This window comes from Phaseolus vulgaris, chromosome 4, assembly GCF_051622355.1.
Source record: "Phaseolus vulgaris cultivar YP4 chromosome 4, ASM5162235v1, whole genome shotgun sequence".
Lineage (NCBI taxonomy): Eukaryota > Viridiplantae > Streptophyta > Magnoliopsida > Fabales > Fabaceae > Phaseolus > Phaseolus vulgaris.
The window spans coordinates 16,957,167-16,980,190 of NC_143501.1; the positions used below are offsets into that span (position 1 = coordinate 16,957,167).

Sequence of the window (23,024 nt, forward strand, 5' to 3'; positions counted from 1 at the left end):
ACAACACACCATTCCGAATATGAAAATCCAGAACTTATAACTCACTTCTAGATATGACAAGCTTAAATGAAATATGAAAATGACCTTCCAAATTTTTGAAATCCGGAACGTATAAAAATCACTTCTAGATATTGGCATCCGTAAGCAAATGTGTGAAAAGGGCAAAATGGGATTTTAAAATTTTTTTGTTGGATGCAGGAAGCAATTGCCTTTACTCCGAAAACAGATTGTTAATAACATTAATAATAATAATATTATTGAAATGTCCATATAAGAGTGATTTTGGGATTTTTTTTTTTTCAGTTTAAAAGGGTGGAGAAAGAGATTTGTTGTTTGAAGAAATAATCAGCCATAGTTAACAGTGAATAAAATAGAAGAAATAGAATACAAACATACAAATTATGCAACTTCAACAAATTGCAAAACACAATCTTTATTATGGTCCATTTAAGCAAATAACATATCAACATGAGTTCACTTCCCTTCCAAAATTAACATTTTCTTCTAATTTTGAAGGCTCTATATATATTAGCTAAGGGGAGTTCAGCACTTACATTTCTGGATTACTTGTTACAGTGTTTATTACATTAAAATTTTGCTCCTACGACAGTTCCTTGAGACACTTCATAAGAATATCTGTTTGTTCAGGCTTACCAACACTTACACGAACGTACCCTTTCAGCTCTTTCTTGTCGTAGTGACGAATCATCACACCCATTTGTGAGAGGTCCTCCTATGAACATAAAGATAATGTCTCACGGTTGGGAACAAATTTGTAATAGATGTGTGGAAAAAGTTGAAACAAAAGGTTCTACATTTCTCAATATGACATGCAAACAACAAATGCATTGCACATTCTTCAATATTGGATGAAATTCATGTGGATCTTGTGAAATAACTTGAGTCTCACAACCTATCCTAGTCTCTAGTTGTTTAGACAAGATTCTCTATGAACACTTCTAGAAAAGAATAATTAGAAAGATTAAAATTATTTGAAGCTAACTTAATTTTAGTTTATTAAGACATTTTGTTTTTCTTCTAACTTTCCTTTTCTAAAAGTGGTCATGCAAAAAAGGGTCCAAACAGACAATCAGTTTGTTTAAGATTAAAAAACAGTGATTCTAGTATAAAATAATTTAGTGGTTATTCATGTTTGTTTACAATCAGAAAAACATTCTTAAAAAAATAGCTGATTTTACGAGAAGTTGTTTTCAACTAGCTTTTGATCACAATCAGATTTCTGATTCTTCTGATAAAATAAATGTAGATTTTTAAGGATGATTAATTCTTGGTATGATCTGATGCACCGATCCAGCATATTTCTAAAATTGTTTGGATCACCACTTCTCATGATAGAATGAATAAACACAATAAAAAGCATGCTAATTACACTGTGAAAGTAGGGTTATTTCATCAATCATTAGAAAACCTCAGGTAGCAAAAAGCATTAGTAAAATAACTATTCTTCACAACATATTGTCCACGATTTTTATTATCCTAAGGTGGGGGACAGGAGAGATGTCTGTCAAATCAAATACCAAACTGAAATGAAGTACCAAAATTTGCACCAAACATCTATAAGAAAACATAAATAAAGAAAAAGTTTGTGTGTGTACAGAGATATGGAAAGGAAGATTACCTTTAGCTTCTTAGCGTCCTTTCCAGAAGTAACCTCACAAAGAATGAAATTAGAATGGCTTGGAAATGGGCGAAGGAATGGAACTTCCTTCAAAAGGTCAAAAAGCCTCCCTCTTTCTTTCAGCAAAGCATTTTTTACATTCTGTAAGTTAAGACTGACACATTAGCTTTCACTTGTCTTGACAATAATAAAAGGTAATAACCGAGTAAAACATGCACCCAGTACGCTTATACATGTGACAGTGCTGGACACAATTGTGTTAGTTAAGGACTATTAAACTCCTATAACAACTTTCAATAACCCAAATGAACTAGTGGATAACCAATTAACATAACATTCATGTGTTATATGCAAAGGTACAAAAGAAAAACCTCTAGATAGGTAGGATTTTGCAACGCTGCACATGCAGAAATTTCAGCAGCAACAGATACATTATATGGCTGCTTTGCTCTCCAAAGAAACTCAATTATACTCAAAGGAAAAGCTCCGTATCCTACTCGAAGTCCTGCTAAACCTGAGACAATTTGAAAATTCAGCATTTGAAAGGTTTGCATCATTAGGACAAGGACCCTAAGTTAAAAAGTAACAGGATTTTGTACATAATAATTCGTCAAACATATGAAAAATCAGTATCAAATGCATAAACTGAGAATGTACAAAGAAAATTTGATTTGTAGAATGGTGTTGTTGGCTATTCAGCTTTGGTCCTAAGAATTGAGGTCTACAAAACATTTACTAACGGAAAGTCATTCAGGTCCAACATAAACATTCTGCTTCCCATTCCAATCCTGTATCCAACATAGACTAAGCATAACTCTTTTGGCTCTTGTTCACTCCAACCAGTGTCATAAAGAGCTTCTATCCAACCTTTTTTAATTCAAGATCTTTGACATGTTTTAAGATAATTTCCAGCTGAGTTTCAATCCAGTGGCTTCAAATAGTTTTTGAACACTGTTACCCGTCCCCAACTACCATCTCATCATTCTGACAAGTTCAAACCTCTATTTTGCCATCTGTGACTTTTTTCAACATCTTCTTCCAATCATCCCCTGCCAAATCTAGACTGGTCCTATCAGGCCCAGCCGAAGCAGAGTTCACACATAAACATGACCCAGCTGTTACTATTTGTCACGTGCAGGTGTATATCTTGGCCATGCTTCAGCTGATCTCACCATTGCCAGATTTGTGAAGCCATCCTGTCCCAATCTGAACATGGTTTGTCAATTTCTGGCTTGGGACCACTTTCTCATGTTTTTTTGCCACAGTTTGGTATCTTTTATTCTCTCTCCTTGTTGACTTCATACTCAAATTTGCCCTCTTTGGTTCAAATCATGCAGTGTGGGATTGCAGAGGAATCACCCTAGCCCCATGACCCACAAACCTTATCCGGATAGACTCTGCTACCATCCAAAAAAAGTGGTTTTTAAGCCTAACTCAATTTTGCAAGACTAATTTGCACCTATTTATATACTATAATTTAACTATATCTCTAGTTGATGTAGGACTTCGAATATTTTTCCTAATTATATTAGGATTATGAATAAATCAACACAATATCAATTGTGTTTCATTTATATCTCTTTCTTCCTCTACCTAAAAACTCCTAATTTCAATAATCATCATCAAACACCCCTTATTTGTTGCTACGCCGTGCTTGCTTTGTCAAAATATTTGTGTCAAGTCAATTTACTACTATACACTACCAAAAACAAGTATTCAACTTAAAATTCAGTGGTTGAATAGCGACTACTGGTGGTATATCACACTATAGCAGTCTGGACCCATGCTGATCCACTACCACACAACGGCTTCACAATGCAGCTTCCATGAAAATTGCAATCACAGTCACGATGGGTGTCAGATTTAAGGGAAATTACTATTATGAGTCATTGACCCTGTCCCCCACCATCTCTTCTATAGTAATCTTAGCAAATAAAACTTTCACTTTCACATATACATATTTAGGTTAAGTCAAATTTAACCTAAATCCACAAGGCTCTAACTCTTGTCATAATTCTCCATAACAAAATAAACCGCAGAGATTATACTGCATACCATAAAATAAAGAAAAATATAATAATCTCAAAATTTCAAGTAAAAAATGCATGTATTAGCATGCAGACAAGATGCCTGAAAAAAATAGTTTTATATTTATTAGAGTTTTGATCAGATCACAAAAGGGAACAGGTTTTACAATTAAAAAAACATTATGATAAGGGCATGATATATCAATTCATATTCAAGTTTACTCGTGTAAAATAGGGAAAGAAAAAAAGTAGTAAAATACCAGCTCTTTTGCTAAAAGTCCGAAGAACAATCAAATTCTCATGTTTCTTCACCCAACTCATCTTCGATTCAATTGCTGAAAACTCAATGTATGCTTCATCCAGTATCACCAATATGGGAAGGTCAAGTATTTTTAAGAGAACATCATCGTCAATTACACTGTCATGAAATTGTTAGATTTAGGTCCATGTATACAATACCGTAAGCAGACAAAGGAAACTCAAATTTCAAGCATATTAATGATAACAATCATCTCCAGTCTTACTATATCCTGACCTGACTTCAGATTGTTGATGAAAAAGAAATATACTGCCTTCATTGTGGTACAACTTCTAATAGGACACTATAATATTGCACACTATTTTGTGTTTGGTCAGCCAAAAAATAAGTACATTATATATCCAGACGTACAAGGGGTACCCACAAAATACACTACAAGTGCCTATTATACTATAATAACAGGAAAGAACAAATTAATTGAAAAGGAAAACACTACTACCATACAACTCTAGGCACCTAATTTTCTAACTATTCACTTCGGTGTAAGAAAGGATAATTGACAGTTACCTCCCATCTGGATTATTTGGAGATGTCAAAAATATGCATTTGGGCTTCTCTTGTTTAACAACTTCTGCGATCTGTTCAACATTCAAGCTGAAGTCTGGCTTCCTTGGAACTGCAGTTTAAATAATGCAGATGGTTATGCACATCTGACATGGCATAATAAGAAAATGTTAAACACAGTAAGAAAATCATAGACTGCTGGGAAGACAAGGAATAATAAAAAAAATAAAAGGGATGAATCAACCATAAAACCAAAGATCATTTTAGTAGACAGGTCTAACAAAACAACAATGTAACTATGATCATGGCATATTACCCACCATACGGTAATAAGTTAATTCGTTTACCTCCTTTTATTTACATTGGACAAGTACAAAAGGATTCACATCATGATAGGAACAATGTTATCTGACAAGACTGAAAAGCTAAAGATCTATGATTGATTTCCTGAGGAACCCCTTTACTGTCTAAGGTTCAATCAGTTTTACAGATATCAGTTTCTCATTCTACATGTATTAAATGATCTTTTTTTAAATACATTTTGATAGCTGTCTTTTGGTAATGTTATTCTTACCTTTAATAACAAGTGCTCCATTTACTGCAGCGTCAAATTCATACATTGTGAAGGTCGGAGGACAGTCCACAATCTTGTCCCCAGGATCAAGCACACAGCTGTAGTATACATAGAGAAGCATGTATCATGGTGATTGTCATAGCTATTATGAAAACTAGCATACAGAGAAAATGAATCTGAGGCTTATGTAAAATAGAAAAGGTATTGGTTTTAACCGCATTATCAAGTCAATAAGCTCATCTGCACCACATCCCGCAAGAATATATTCAGCTTCAAGTCCAGAATCTTGGGCAAGGGCAGCACGCAATCTGCGACTCTCTGGATCAGGATAGACATATGGGAATTTTATGGATCCTAGGGCTTCCATGACCTGTCAAACCTCTGATAGTCAACTCAAGCGTAATAAAGTGTGTAAGGTTCAGTAATTTGCTTGCATACACTTGAGCATAGCTTTTAGAAAAATATTTAAAACTTAAAAACTGAGATTATATTACAACCAATCGGCATGACATTGTTAAACATTATATTACCATATAATCATTTGCCACTTTTACACAATAGTATGGAAATTGCAGAAATTAAAATATATAATAAAATCTCACCTCTGGAGGGGGACCATAAGGATTTTCATTAGCATCTAACTTGACAATATCCTCAGGCTTACGTCCAAGACGTGCGGATAAAACCTACAACAGAAAGCCTCTTTTGTAACTAACGTACATAGTAGTGGAACATTTTCACCACCAAAAGTAACCACAGACAAGTGCTGTGGCCAGGGGCCCATGGCAAGTATTATAAAAATTAGTGTCAAATACCAAATGCCCATCTCTTAACAACAAGCAGATACAAAATTAAAGTTAAAAAACTTGCAATTTAAGATCAGAGCGTTTGCAAGCAAGCAACCAATCTCACATAATAGAAACACTATTTTAGACCAAGAATCAATAATGCCACAAGGTACAAGAACTAATAAACATTTATCTTCAATTATAAAGTAACAACTACACAAGTACGTTACAAGAGCTAGGCAAACAGTATATATGAAACAAATGTAAGACCAAATTCTTGACAAGAAAGTTCAAATATTGCCCAGAAAAAATAAGGAAAACTATACATTGTTGGAATAGTCACGAAGAACCAACAAAATCAAAAGGAGTTAACTTTTGAAGAAACAAACCTCAAAGGGCAAAATGGGCTGATAAGGAGACAACTTCCTTAGATGCTCTCTGATGAAGGAGTCACCTGTCACCTGCAGAGGACCATTGTTGACTTGCTCCACAGGAATGGTAGAAGCCATTGCCACAAACTTCCTCTGATTCCCCTCAAATGAACAAATGGGTTTTGGAGGCAATCCCAGTTGCTGCTTCAGATTGGTGTTGGACTTTACCCAGCACAAAGCAGCTGAGTTGTAGAAATCAATCACACCCATTAAAACCTACACACAGATAAGTGAATAGATATAATCAATAAATGAAAAAGATTCAAGATGACCCAATTAGAATATCATATTAGAGAAGGGGAAGAAAAAGAGAACTTGACATGATTGTCCCAGAAACAAAGGAAAAAATAAAAAGAGAGATACCAGGTTAAGGGACATACCCTGCACTACAGGCAAATGGGGAACTTGGCAGAGGTTGCTAGAGACACCAACAATTTAGAATGGAAACAGAGATTTTACTCTGAAGAATAAAAATAAATCATGAAGGCTTAAAGGTAAACCCTACAGATCCACTCAATGCAGAAAGAAAGACAACAAAACAAAATAAAAAACACAATTGGAGAGTGTTTTATGTATTGTTTACTAATAGAGACAAGGATATTGTGTCACATTTTTATTGCCCAATCTTATACTTTTTTTTATAATATATTATATTAGTTTGTATTATTATTTATTTTATGAAATAAGATAATTAAATATATTATGTATTATATATTATATTAAAATTGTGTGATAATAAAAAAAATATAATTACATAGAATTAAACATTTTAAATATGATTGTACCGTAAATTTTTTTAATTGAACTTTTTTATTATTTTGTTTTGTTTTATTATGTTTTTATTTTTATATCAATATTATATTATTTTAAATTTTATATTATAAATTTAAAATATTATTAAAATAAAATACGAAAAGAATATGGGAATATTCATCCTATGTTATTATAGATATATTTTAAATTTTGAAAAAATTAGTGACTTTAAAAAATATTTTCTTCATTTTGTATTCTAATATAATTAATTTTTAATTTTATAAAACATGTAAACTTTAATTTTAATTTTCACAAAACATTTTTATTTAATTTTGGTTCTCTACTATTTCAATAACTATTTTTATTTTTTTTATATTGCTTTTAAAATAAATAAATAAATAATACTTGTTTTACAAATTATATTTTTTTAATATAATATTTATTCACATTATAATTCAGCAACATATTTATCATTAAACATTCTATTATAATAATATATTTGTCATTCATAATGATTTTATTTAATATTTTGTTCAATATATAAAAAAATATTAATCACTCTGTAAATATATTTTTTTAAATAATTATATTTTGAAATTAAAAAAAATAATTATCCAAATACTGAAACTCATGTAATAATTATACTGAAACTGATGATATTTAATACTCGTATAAATGTAATAATTCTAGAAAGGAATACAACTTTGATATAAAAGGTTTACCTATATATTTTTATGGAGTTCAATTTATTATTAATTTAAAACCATTAAAAAAAACATTTTATGTTTGAAATAAAAGTAATATAATATTTATAAAAATAAACTAATGTTAAGTGCTAGAGAGAGAAAAAAAGTTCGGAGAAAATATACAAGTTATGTCTTCTCCATTCTTATTCTAGCATTGATCTACTTATAATGTTTGGAAGAAAAAAATCTTAGAAAAGATGATATATAAGGAATCTGGAGAACCACCCTTAAATAGGTGATTTTTATATCATCATTCTATATAAGAAGGAGAGTAAATAATGGTTATAAGAACTATTGGTAAAGACAATTATTTTTAAGCGGATTATGATATATGCTTTTAACGGTCACAACATTTAATAAGGATTTAAGTTTTATTAACACTTAATGCTAATAACATGCATTGATTTTTATTGGGATTAATTTGACTATTAATTCATTATATAATTTTTTTGTTTTGTGACGTAGTTTGAAGGCGCTTTAAATTTTAAATTTGGTGAGCCGGTGTACATGTATTTTATGAAAGAATTATCAATTAGAATATCAGTTTGAAATTTATCATTGAGATATATGTAAATAATCTCAATTATTTTAGAGAGAAAAGGTGAAGTTATGTATATTAGAGAAAAACTTTATCTTGTTGAACTAAATAAATAATAAAATTAATGTTAATTTATCTAATACTAATTTAAATAAATATAAATATTAAAAAAGTAAGATTAGTATTAATTAAGTATGGACATTTGGTAGAAGGATCGCAGGTTCATTGAATTTGTGCAAGACAAGTGGACTAATTATGATGTGGGTGGAAGATGGATGTTCGTTTTTAAAGGAAAATTGAAAAAGATTAAAACAGGATTTAAAAGTCTAGAATCGAGATGTCTTTGGGAACGTCAATAGTATTGGGGAGGATTTAAAAAAGAAGATTCAGATTTTGGATGCTCGGGACGACGAAGGTGTTCTTGATGTGGTAGGTAGGAAGGAGAGGAGGTTTTTGTTGGTGGAACAAAACAAAAATATGTTCAAGCAAGAAGTAGTGTATTTTCAAAAAGTTCGCCACAATTGGCTTCAACAAGGTGATTTAAATACTAAATACTTTCATTCGGCTGTTGAGTGGAGAAGAGTAAGAAATAACTTTAACGGTATGTACATTAATGGAAACTGGTGTGATGACAAGGATGTGATTAAGGAAAAAGTCAAAGATTTTTTGAAGATTAGATTTAAAGAAGTTAGAGGGGCTCAGGTTAGGTTTGACAATGTTTTATTTAACTCTATCTTTGAATTAGATAATGAGATACTAGTTGGTCCATTTACTGAAGAGGAAATTAAGAATGCGGTTTAGAGTTGCGACAGTTCGAAAAGCCCTGATCTGGAAATTAGAGAAATGGGGTAGTAATTTTGGAGATTGCCTAAAGTGGGAAGTTGGTAATAGGAAGTCTATCAAGTTCTGAGAGGACCGGTGGGTAGGCGCTGAATCTTTGAAGTTTAAGTTCCCAAGGCTTTTTTCTTTGAGCGTCGAGAAAGATGCGTCATTGAATCGTTGTGGGTTTTGGACAAACGATGTTTGGGAGTGGTCTTTGTGTTAGAATATATGGTCTTTAAACAAGAGGGGGAGTGAATTGTTTATAAGAGATTTTCGAAAACTTTTGAAGGAGTTCAGAGAAAGAGAAATGCACACAAGCAATTTATATTGGTTCACTCTAACAACAAGAGCTACATCGAGTTCCCAGAAACCACTAGGTAATCCACTAAGCAATCAAACCAGATTACAAACACCACACACCAAAGTAGTGACCTTGAACCCCTCAAGAAACACACTACCTCTGGCAAACCACACCAAAAGTATTGATCTTGAACACCTCAAGAATACACAACACTCCTTGGCAATACAACAACAGAAATACAAAAGATTGAGAAAGGATTACATTTGATCAAAGTACAGCTGAAAAGAATACAATTGCAATCCTATTCCACTCTCACTTAAAAATCCAAAGCTTGATGTGAATCTTGAAAACTTGAGATCAAATATGTCAAACTGAATTTCTCAAAACTGTTTCTTACACTTCAGAAACATATAAAAAACTATTTATATTTTCCAAAGATTGGTTAAAACATTTAATGAAGGAGCGTATTCAGTTAGAAATCATTTAAGACATATTCACTATTCAAAATTGAATTTTGTTAGGATTTTCAAAGAAACAATCGGTTGAAACCACGAAACAATCGATTGATTTGGTTTGACAGTTAAGTCAACCAAGTCAAACAACTTTCAACCTTTTTCAAAACCTTTAAGAGCAAAACAACCGGTTGATTCGACAAAACAACAGATTGTTTTTCACTTAGTTGGAAAAACATTTAATTTCAAAAGGTTTTAATTCACATCAGCTTTAGATTCAATAAAAGAGTGGATCACACTTTATTCTACCCAGATCCCACCCACACACAGCAACAACACCAACCTTTCATCAAACACCTTGGATTTGGATTCTTAAAAGCTCTTGATCAACACTTTGGTGTGGAGAAGAAGTCTTTTTGATTGGTAGAAGGTCCAGGTTAGACAACTTCTCAAGGTAGTGCATGTCTGGTGCCCTGTTTTGGAGAAAGTTGATAGGTGGGTTTGGAAAGTCGATAAGCTTCAACAGTTCTCAGTTAATTCAGCTTACGAGATTCTAAGAGGTGTGAATGAGGGGGACTGGGCGAGGATGTTTAAATTGTTTTGGAGGATTAAGGCTTTGCCTTCAGCTCAGATTACTACTTGGAGGGTGCTGGAAAATAAGCTCACTACCAAGGCTAATTTACTCAGACGTGGGACTATAATTGGAAGTGTCTTTTGTTGCTTTTGTGGGGTAAGTGAGGAGGACCTAAATCATATGTTTTTTTACTGCAACGTAATTTGGCTGGTGTGAAATCTTTGTCATGCGAGATTAGGTATTTCATCGGTTGCTCCTTTTCACGCTTACTCCCATTTTCTACAGTTTAGGGTGAGTAATGCTCCAGAGTCGATCAATGTAGGGATGAGAAATATTTGGATTGCGGTGGTTAGTGAGATTTGGAGTCATAGGAATAAGATTATTTTTAAAGACGGAGTTTTTGATTCTTCTGAGATCTTTTCTTTGGCTTAATTGAAGGTTTGGTCCTGGATCACTTCTAAATTCCCTTCTGCTTGCTTTTCCTTTTTTGATTGGTGTCTTAATTTGTTGGTTTGTCTTTCTTCGCTTTAGTTTGGTTTCGGTAGGAGTTTTTTGTCAGTTAGAGTAGATGTTTGGAAGGTTTATGTTGTTAGGCTTCTCTCATTCTCCTTGTATATGGGTTGGATCACCCCTTAAGTGGTTCATATATATATATATATTGTTTATTACTGACAAAAAAAAAAAGATTGGCAATAACTTTTTAGTTAGCATCAAACTAATCTAATGTTACAAGTTTGTGACTGAAAAAGGTTGGAAATAAAGAGAAGTGAAAGAGACCAAAATAATTAGTTACTATTTGACTAAATTAGACACTATTTTATAAATTAGAAAAATTATAAAGTAGTTTCTATTATTAATAAAAATTTATAAAATATCTTTTAACCATCAGCTACTAAGGTTTTAACTACTTGCTGCTTCATATTCTAAATTAGTCTCTATTAGTCTTTTAGAGACTAAATTAGAATATAAAATATTAGTAACTAAAATCTTGGTAGCTATTTTAGATACCAATTTAAAATTTTTTTATAAATTTTTATTAATAATAGAAACCACTTTAAATACCAATAATTTTTTAGTCTCTAAAATAATATCTAATTTAGTCAATATAGTGACTAATTATTTTTTATTTCTAAATTTGGTTGTTATTTAATGACTTTCTTGTAGTGTTAGAACCATTACATATTAAATACTCACAAACCATGATTAAGGGGAGATATGTGGACTCTATTAGACCCAATTTAACTCTCCGTACAAGGCCCAACACTATCACTATAAATAGTTGAACAACCTAATGTCAAAGATAATGAAACACTAACTCTAAACTTTTACTCTTAACTCATACCTAAACTAAATCATTCATAAACATCCTAAAATTTATGTACATAAAAATTAATCATAAAAATAAATATTTATATTAGTTTATTTAATTTTATAATTATATGATAGAAATGTTTGTATTTTTTTGTTAAAATAAAAAAATTACAATAAAATATGTATAAAAAATAGTTATAAAATATTTTAGTTTTTATTAACTACTATAACTATACCATAAAAACTATTTCAATCTTTCATCACAACTATTTATTATGAGTAATTTTTTTATCATAAGCAGGAATTTGGGTAAGAAAGACGAGGACAAAAAAAAGATAAAAGAAATAGAAACTCCCAAATAACGGTAGTTACAAAATTCAATCATATTATTAATGTTATAACTAAATAGTGAAAAATGGTGTGAATTCAAAATATCAATAATGAAAACCCTAAATTGTTATTTAATATTGAATAAAATATTATTTAATTATCTTACCAAAATCAATCTTACATTCTTTTAAATATATTCAATTATCAATTAGAACGATTTTATAAGTTTTAACTCTGAGTAAATTTTATGTAGTACTTGTACCTCTTTTTCATATATTATGTAATATATATATATATATGTACTGAAATTGATTCATCAAAGACTTTTTAACTCTTCTTGTCTTAATCATGCGAGTTAATGTCTTTAATTATTGTATACAGAAACTTTTAAATTAAATTGTATGTTTGGATGAAGTTATTATCATTTAACACACTTGTCTTTAAACATTGAAGAGACTACTATATATTTAATAATGCAAATAAAAGAGAACCTAATCTTACATGTTAAACAAAATAATTAGTTATTAGATACTATTTTATAAATTTATAAATTATTAATATTTAAAATAATTTCTATTATTAATAAAAAAAATTATAAATTAATTTTTAAATTAATATCTAAATAATTATCAAAATTTTGATTATGAATCACTTCAAATTCTAAAAGTTAGATATTAATTTATAAACTAGTTTATAATTTTATCTAATTTAATCAATATAATAATTAATTATTTTTTATTTTTAAAATTAATCTTATTTAATAATTTTTTTTAATGATTACAAAAGATAAAAATATTAGTAACATACATACTGAAAATTATTGTTTTTATGACTAATATTGTGCAACATTTATTAAGCATTTACTTTTTAATGACAAATCAAACAACCATTTTAAATACTATTTAGTGTTGTGCTATTGCAACAAGTAACCTTTTTAAATTTCCTTTTTAACGATCTGTAAAATGTGTTATTTTTCTATCCAACAATGGATAATAGCAACACGTTAGTAATTTCGAATTTTAAAAGAATGAAACTAAAGAAAAATATTTTTAGAAAATTAAAATCAAAATTCACAATTATGTAAGACCTGAAAAACAATAATTTCAAATTTTACAAGGATACAATAAATTATTTTACACTCACTCATTTTATGTGAATTAAAGACATTTGAGTTAATGTTTCAATTATATATAAAAATAAAAATGAAATATATTTCCCGAATATATGATTAATATTTGACAGACTAATTTATGTAATTCCATTAGTCCTCCACTAATGATTAATATGTAATTCAATGCTTTCATAGCCAATGATGAATCCATTTATGTTAACATTTATGGACATTCCGCTCTACATATTTGTTTGAGTGAGTAGAAGAAATTACACAAACAAAAAAGTAGTCAAATTTCATCTGAAAAAAATGTCAAATTTCATCAGAAAAAAATAGTCCATTTCTGTACTCAACTTCTTTTCAAAAAATTTATCAATATTTTTACTTTTTATGACATGAATTGAGTCATGAACAACCACAAATCAAATCAAATCAAAATAAAAAAACTAAAAATATCAGAAAAGACTTAGTAATAGCCATAAATAATACAGAAAATCATTTTGAATTGTGTAATAAAAGAGTAAGGAGTTATTGGAAGATGCTTACTTAAATTGAATGACAAGTTTTTAAATAAAGCCTTAAATTAATGATCATAGTTTTATTATAGGAACTTATTGTTTAACATGACTGCTTCTTCTCTCTATTTCATTAGACTGTCAAATTCACACACATGAATAAACTTTTTGAAAGAAAAGCTCTGTTTCAGTTTTACATCATATGAAGAGAAAAGGTTAAAAGCAATAGTTATGATTATTATACATTAGGGATGTACTATTGGATCCTATTAAATAAGCTTTGAAGGTACAGTGTTTAATTTGATAAGTACTAATTTGGTGCTGTGTCACAAATTAGGACAAGAAATGATAGAAACAAAATAAGTGCTGTTTTTTCTCTATGCAGTCACTAACATTGGCTTTATATATTCATCAGTCTGGAGAACTTGATTTGTTTCTCTCAGTGAATCTCCTAATTTTCATAAATTATGAATTTGATTTCACCCATAGTATTATGAATACGAAATTATTGTTAAAAGATGATTATTTGATTATAAAAACTGGTAGTTCCTAAACCTAAAACATGGTTACTTACCAAAAGTTAACATTTATTTCTCATTTTACTATATCAGAAACTAGAGGTTTTCATGTTTTTGGTCCTACATCTAGGCCATTACTTAATCTCATTACTTTGTCGAAATCTCCAAGCTACACCAAAAAAAATATGTATATAACACAATGATTGTAACAATGAATGAAGAAAAAGCAATCTCTATAATTTATATTCACAATTTACATGAAAAAGACATGACAGACTGTAATGAACTGAAAAGAAAGAAGAAGATTTATCAGTTATTCCTAAGTCAATCATATCATACCTAAGAACCCCAATTGCCTTATCAACCACATAATCATCTCACTGCTTTTCTTGATCTACCTTGAGAATTATGAATGGAGAAAAGTTTCTTGATGACCTTCACAATCACCACCATGGCTGGTTTGTTCTTGGAGGGAAGTAGACCATTATGACAGGTCTTGGCAACAGTTAATTCTTGAGCACATCTAAACTCAACAACTTCCCTTGAAGAAGAGGTCGCAGACCCTGTTGTTGTAGAGTACAATTGCTCATTGAAATCCTCCCACAACAAGTCCATTTTGTCCTCTTCCTCTTCAAATCCATTTTTCCCCCTTCTATTCTCCACATAAGAAAAGCTCTTCCTATGGACCTCAGCTACTAGTTTTGCTCCAAAGCAATCATTTTCTCCTCTTCTGCTTCCTTGGTAGGGATTAGGAGAGGCTGCTGGTGACAGATTCCACAGAGGAGGTGAATCAATGTTGTGTGAACAAGTATCACTGATTCTGGGGAAACTGAACTCCTCTGTATCCATGGTTTGGCCAATCACCACTTTGTATACAATATTAGAGAGTGGTGGGAAAATGTGTGTTTTTGGGTAGGTTTGGAGGTGGGCCTGTGAGTTGTTTACAAGAGCCTTTTAGTTCAACTGCTAAAAAATCATGCACTTTCTTATTCACAACAACTTACAAATGATTAAACACATCATAGTATAATATAGAATTTATTCTTTATTTGGATAATATTCCAAACAATCATAAGGGAGTAAAATAAAATAAACCAACTTATTTTCATAAACCAAGTCTTTGTCTAGTGAATTTGGAGAAAAATATTACAACAAAAAAAAACTCAATTTGTTTTTTATTTTCTTATTATACAAAAGTTTATTTCAAAGTCTTAATATATATACTCTTTCCAAGTTCATATTTCAAAAAAAAAATATTACTTTTGAAAAAAAAACATTTTTTCATATGGGTCCATATTTAAAGTAATTTTTTTCCTATTTTTACAATTAAATATATGAAAACTCAATTTTAGATTAAATTTGATAGAAATTTGGACACACACTCATTAAATATGCATATGCTAACTTACATTTTCAAGGAAGATCTTGACCACTCATAGGTAGGGCAGGGCCATGGTGGCTAAACACAATCACATATTGAAGTGCTTAGTTTGTTAAGAAATAATATATAAGAAAGGAGGTTAAAGTGAAAGTGAGAAAATGACAAAGCCAAAAAAGAAAATTTCCATAATTATGTAAGAGGGTACCATGCATAATTGTCCTTCCTTAATGATTAAAGGTTGATGAAATCAATGTAAGAAATGGGTGTGAAGATGTGAGGTAATTTGTAGAATGTACAAAATTAGTAGGCTATACCTTTAAGGGTAGCCAAAGGGATGTTCATTATCGCCGGATTGATAGGAAGAAGAAGATTGAATGCTAGTTATTTTCCAAATTGGTGTTGACCATTTAAGCCATGAAAGGGACATTGAACCACTACCAATCTAACACAACTTCTTCAATCTCTATTGGTTGTGTTGTGTTGTGTTACATCTCTTATGTGCCCCACAGGGCCAGTTGTCACCACATTCCAAAGCTTTTGCTATGCATAAAAAGAAGAAAATGGTTAAAATGAGGGAACTTAGTTTAAGAGTATAAACCAAGGAAAGGGTGTTGCCATGGAACAAAACGTGGTTTTGGCTTCTTTTCTACGCCCAAAATTTGTTTCTTCAAACATGGCTACTCATTTATCTTCCCATAGTTAATGAGGCGTGCCAAATGCACTATGCCATCACCAGAATATAGATAGTTCTCACCAACCAGTTGAATATTTTGGCAGCGTGCAATAAGGTGTTTGCCCTAAAATATTCAAATTTGCCACTATGCTTCCATAACTATGCATTGAGCCTCATCAAGAGTTTAAACCAAGAAAATTCAGAAAATGGAAGCATATCTTCAACCCTTTCATTGCCTTAGGTTTTTGTGTTTCACATTTAAACCATTAGTTGCATCATCAATGAAAAACAAAAACATGGCATTTATAGAATTCTGCATAATAGAAACATTTCAATAATAATAATAATATTAAGATTCTAAGTGTGTGAGTTTGGGTCGATATTAAGTAGAATAGGAATAAATAAGATAAGTAGACTTTGTATAAAATAAAATTAAATTATAAATGTGTTGTTTTAATGTTTTTTTTATCGGAGATGATATTTTAGTTTTTTATATATATTTATAATTTATTGATGTTAAACTATCACAAGAACCTAAAAAATAGATTTTGATTTGGTCTTACTTAAAAACAAGTACTAAATCAAACCGATTACTTATCATACATACATTTTAAAAATTGATGTAAAAGTCTAACGTGGCCTACTACATTTAAAAGTCTCTTTTTGTTGCAAAATCTTTACAAAGTTAGAAGACTTATTAGCCTAAATAGTTTAATAATTGGTATTATAAAAAAAAGTCAGTGTCTAATTTTTTCTTTATATATATATATATATATATATATATATATATATATCAATTTGTGATGTATATTTTTTTAAGTAGTTGGGAAAAAGTGAGACTTACGCATGAGTTTATTCTTGAGAGCATGTTGCACTGCAAATTTTTTCAATTTGCCCCACTTGTGATAGTAGATTTACATTAACTTTTGTTAACTTATATTTGAGATTTCTTAAATTCAAATTATGAATTTAAATTTAATCTAAGAAAATTGTTTTTGAAGATATACGTTTTGTTTACAAAACTGCTAAGCAGATAATGTCAAAAAAAATTATTAAGTCTAGATATATTATCTTAGAATATTAATATTCTAACAATTCATTTGAGGATCTTAAATGGATCTCCCTTGTATATATAACTCATTTCTATTTAAGAAGTTCATAATTCTTCGAATCCAACAACTTAAAAAAAGTGTTATTATATGAATTCCACCTATAACATCTCACATCCTTACATTTTATTTTATTTTATTACAATTGTCTTATTTATAAAATAATTAAGTTTAAAAACAAGAAATGTCTTTTTAGAAAACATAGTTAATTTCCATAAATTAGATTTTTTTTAAATTGATAATATATCGTTAAATTTAACCAAGAATTTAATTACTTTAGATTCATTGGATGAAAATAAATAAAAGAGAAACTTAAACGTCTGGGAGAAAAAAAAACTAGATGAGATAAAACTTTTAAAAGAATACAAAAGAAATTTAATAGAGAACAAATAAGAAAAAATTATGTGAAAAAAATTTCACAAGGTAAAAATCGAATTATAAAACAATGGTGAGCGATTTTATTACTTTTAATTTGTTCCTTTTTTAATTATTTCTTAAAGAAATATCTATGAAATTGTATAAATATATTAGGTTTAAATAAATTATTATTATACTTACATTAACATACACTTCAAAAAATAAATAAATTTATTCACAACTTTTTACCCAAGAATCTAAATAAGTATGTAAATTCAGCATTACTTTGATGGGAAAAACGCACGCGGAAGCAACACACACAATCACGAATCAACTGCAGAAAAATAAACGACACAAGATTTAACGTGGTTCGGTCGCCAATTGCAACCTACATCCACACGGGCAACTATTAAGTTTTCATTCTATCCTGTTGCACACCAATTACAAGTACAATGATCTCTTTAAATAGAGATTATAAAAGGGACACAATGATTAAGCCCACCCACTAAACATGGTGCCTAGTCAGCCCAACCCAATTGGTCCTGACTTCATACCCAACAATCTCCCACTTGAAGTCACTGAACAATGTTCACTTGCGCTTCAATTGTGTACATGGTGTCTTGTCAGCCCAACCCAATTGGTCTTGACTTCATACCCAACAATCTCCCACTTGAAGTCACGGAACAATGTTCACCTGCGCTTCAACTGTGTACATGTACTTCTGTAATCTGTCGACGAAACTCAATGTTCCACCTCTAGTTGCCACCAACCTTCTTAATCATTTTGAAGACTTCATTAAAACTCCCCTGAGTTTCAACACGTCAGACACTGACCCGTTCTCTGTTCCTACCGACTCCCACTTACAGGAACTGCCGGATCATGAAACAACCTGAGAACAAACACTCTCCATATTCAACAAAAAAATTTATGGAGAAGTTTCAACTGCTGGAATACTGGTTCTCCTAACCCACTGTCGTCTAGGAACCTTAGCTGAAGCACAACCCGTGCTCCTACTGCCACAAGTACCTCTAACTGGTCTACCTGAACCTTTCCATGCTCGTTCATCCTGAATCTGACCTGTGACTCTGGGTTTCTCTCTTGTAAAGACAACCCTCTTCTGCCCACGAGATTATGTGAACTAGACTTTGTTTATCTTCTGAACTGGGATGGTCACTCCATCAGACACGATAATCCGACTATATACAACAAACCTCTCTTTCTTCTGCAGGCCATGACAAGATTTCCCTTGACGACCTTCCACTACTGATTTCCGAACTTCACTTCATGTCCCCGTTCGTCCAACTGCCTAACAGAAATCAAACTTTTCGTCAAGCTTGGAACAACTTTGATATCCTTCAAAGTACAGAAACCAACTGGTGTCTTCAACACTATGTCACCCATGCCCGTAACATCAAGAGTTCTGTTGTCCCCTAGTCTTACCTTTCCAAAGTCTTCAATAACTAGATTCTCCAATGTTTCAGAATCCATGACCCAGGAATCCACATTGTTATCCGCACAACAAACTAAAAGGTCCTCGTCCGCGAAGTCTTCTGCAATGTTGACTTATTTATCATTTGGGCATTGATTCCTGAAAGGTCCCATCTCCTTGAAGTTCCAACATGTTACACTTGAGCAATCTCAAGTCTTTGACTGACTCCTTCTTTTGTTCTTGCTCCCACTATCTCTCATATTTTTCTTACCTTTGATGACATATAGCGATTCACTAGATAATTCCCCATAACTCCTTCTTCGGACATCCTCGCCAAGAATGAGATCACGAATCTTTTCAAAAGTGAATCCATCGGATCCCGCTGAACTGGTAACTGTTGTAACCCGTTCCGGACCAACTGTCAGGCTAAGACAATAGCGGTAGTAAAGCTTGAATTTCATCATCGAACTTAATGCCCACTGACATAAGTCGGGCTAAGATCGAATTCGTTTTATTGATGTGCTCAGTAACTGAACTAGCAAATCCTCAATTTGCATTTTCCACCAACTGAAATTTGTACCATCAAATTTTCAATTCGGAACTTCCCTTATTATGCCATCTCAAATGACTGGACGAGATACTCGGTACAACTAATTTCAGATCTTGGCAATCTTTTTTTTTTTAAATCAAGAACACAAAAATTGCACCACCCAAAATCACTCACCAACAAACCTGGTTGAAGTCCCCATGCACTGGCGCTCCGCACCACCACCGCCGCTGGTCACCGCTGTTGTGAAGCAGATATGGGAGACTCCTCCTCGCACCGCTGTGAAACCCTAAGCCTTGGGACGTTGTTGCAGCCCCCACGAAACCCTAGCTTTGGGATGTTGTTGTCGTCTCTGCGAAACCCTAGATTTGGGACGTTGCTGCCGCCCATGCGAAACCCTAGTTTTGGGACGCCACTGCAGCCGCAATTTTCACGTCTCGTCGATTAATTTATGCTGATCGGATCTTTAGTGTGTAAACGAACCAAAGCTCTTGATACCATTTGATGGGAAAAACGCGCGTGGAAGCAACACACACAATCACGAATCAACTGCAGAAAAATAAACGACACAAGATTTAATGTGGTTCGGTCGCCAACTGCAACCTACATCTACACGGGCAACTATTAGATTTTCATTCTATCCTGTTGCACACCAATTACAAGTACAATGATCTCTTTAAATAGAGATTATAAAATGGACACAATGATTAAGCTCACCCACTAAACATGGTGCTTAGTCAGCCCAACCCAATTGGTCCTGACTTCATACCCAACAATCTCCCACTTGAAGCCACGGAACAATGTTCACCTGCGTTTCAATTGTGTACATGGTGTCTTGTTAGCCCAACCCAATTGGTCTTGACTTCATACCCAACATACTTATGAATTATTTGAAAGTAAATTTTGTATTTATTTATGGATTATTACCCACGAATTTGAATTTGTAAGTAAATTCAACATTACTTACAAATTATTATCAATTGATCTTTATCCGTAGGTACATTTTGTATTATCCAAAAATATTACCCATAAACCTATATTATTAGATAAATTCAATATGATTACTAATACTAATATTTTTCTTAATATTTTTAATAATATTAATCGATATTTTAATTTATATTATTATTATTATAATAATTAATATTAAAAATATTAACAATACTAAAAATAAATAATATTAACAATATTAAAATATTAACAATATTAAAAATATTAATAATATTAACAATCTTAATAGTATTAATAATTTTAATAATATTAACCATAAATAATATTAAAATATTTTTACAATATTAACAATTATAAATAATAATCATAAATAATAATTGTAATTTATTTATAAATATTAATCGTAAATAATAATAAAAGATAAAAATGACAATAAAAAAATTAAAAGAAGTGTATGCGGAATTATCAACAGTTTTATCCACGAACTAAAATTAATGAGTATTACCTACCGATTTGAGTAAGTGAGTATTAATTATGATTCGAAGTTGGTGAATAATGACTGAAGTTGATAAATATTACTTATGAATTGAAGTTGGTTAGTATTATCTACAAATTGAAGTTGGTGAATATTCATTTTATTAATATTATAATATTAATAAAATATTATTACTATTAATAATATAAATAATATTAGTAATATTAATAATATTAGATACGATATTAATTTAAAAGATAGTTTATAAATTTTATTAATAATAAAAACCAATTTAGATATTAATAATTTTTGTAGTTTCTAAAAGAATATATAATTTAATTAATTTAATAATTTAATATTTTTATTTTTACAATTGATTTTTATTTAATGAGTTTTGGTAGTGTATACTTTTAAGTAACTCTAATTTGACTAAATAAAATTGTTTTGTAATTTTTTTTAAAGCTTTGAACTATGTTAGATGTTGTGTAAGGATTATTATATTATTGTATGTCTATCCTTAGGTAATTATACTTGGTGTTACAAATTTCTTTTATGGTACTACTTTTATCATTTCTTATATTTGCTAATCAAATATAAATAAATGAATGCTAGTATAAATACCATGTTAGAAAAACATGCCAAGTAGATTAGTTGCTTTATATAAAACCTTACTTCATTTCTTTCATTTATCATTGTCGTAGTGAAACCTTTCTTCATGTTTTGCCAATGCTTCTAGATAACTCTATATTTAATTTAAAACTTGTGATGGATCTAACTCATAAATTATTGAAAAATTTACCCGACCTTCTTTCTTTTAAACAATCAAGTATCTTTAGAAATTCATACAATAAAAAAAGTTATGGATGCAAGTTATCAAAGAAAATAATAATGACACCCCTTAAATTTTGAATAACATTAACTACACAGAAGGGATATGAATGCTGTGCTTGTAAACTTTGAAAATATGTTTGCAAACTTTTGAAGAAATATTTAAAAGATGATCCCAAAAGGATAAAATCATATTAAGTAGAGAAGAGGTGATCATACAAAAGCTTTTTTATTAGTTGCATGTTAACATAAGCTCATGTTTAGTATCAAAGAAATTTTTTCACACCAAAAATCATGATCCTAAAAATCACGGATATTATAGAAATAAAACATTAGCTGTAATTTTTACTAAAGATTTTATTACCATATTAAATTATTTAATAAGAGCAACATAGTATTTATTTCATTGTGATTGCTAAATTATTACATCCTCGTTGTAAGGGTGACAATGACCTAACCTAACCCACTTATGAGTTTGAATTTGAAAATATTTTTTATGTAATTCAAAATACTAAAAGATTATGTTGGTCGTTAAACCAATTTTGTCTTAATATTATCTTGAAAATATAACTTGGTTCATTTAATAAAGTACATTTTGTACAATATGATAATGTATTTATAGTAAATTTGTAAATTTTAAAATATCACTTTATAAATACAAATTAATTTATTTTGTTTATATTTTTCTACAGTTTAACTATACATAATGTAAAATTGACATATTGAACTAGGTTGACTTAGTTTTGTCCCACTCATTTTGAGTCTTAACTAAATCATATCTATATTAAAATAAGACGGATCAATAAAATGTTTTAGGTAGCCTAAGAATAATGACAAATCCAATCTTTACTCACTTATATGTCATGCAAATACTTTTATAGAAACTTAACCAAAAAATCTATTTCTCTGATTTCTGAAAAACAGAAAACTTCCCTTTATAACTTTTTTTAATCTCTTGATCATAAAAAAATTCCACTAACCAAACACAAATTATGACAAGTACTTTTTTTTCAACCATTTT

At 30.4% G+C, this 23,024-nt stretch overlaps 2 protein-coding genes across 2 annotated transcripts; both read right to left on the bottom strand.

Moving 5' to 3' along the window:
• Nucleotides 1-417: 417 nt before the first annotated feature.
• LOC137837423 (histidinol-phosphate aminotransferase, chloroplastic) lies at nt 418-6,884 on the bottom strand. Its single transcript, XM_068646406.2, has 10 exons — nt 6,663-6,884; nt 6,241-6,498; nt 5,666-5,749; nt 5,279-5,433; nt 5,064-5,161; nt 4,493-4,601; nt 3,927-4,084; nt 2,011-2,153; nt 1,640-1,780; nt 418-733 (listed from the first exon to the last, which is right to left on the bottom strand). The coding sequence occupies exons 2-10, from the start codon at nt 6,490-6,492 to the stop codon at nt 602-604; spliced, it is 1,272 nt and encodes a 423-aa protein (XP_068502507.1). The 5' UTR covers nt 6,493-6,498; nt 6,663-6,884; the 3' UTR covers nt 418-601.
• Nucleotides 6,885-14,469: 7,585 nt separating this feature from the next.
• On the bottom strand, nt 14,470-15,219 carry LOC137836464 (uncharacterized). Its single transcript, XM_068645166.2, has one exon. The coding sequence runs from the start codon at nt 15,100-15,102 to the stop codon at nt 14,626-14,628; it is 477 nt and encodes a 158-aa protein (XP_068501267.1). The 5' UTR covers nt 15,103-15,219; the 3' UTR covers nt 14,470-14,625.
• Nucleotides 15,220-23,024: the final 7,805 nt, after the last annotated feature.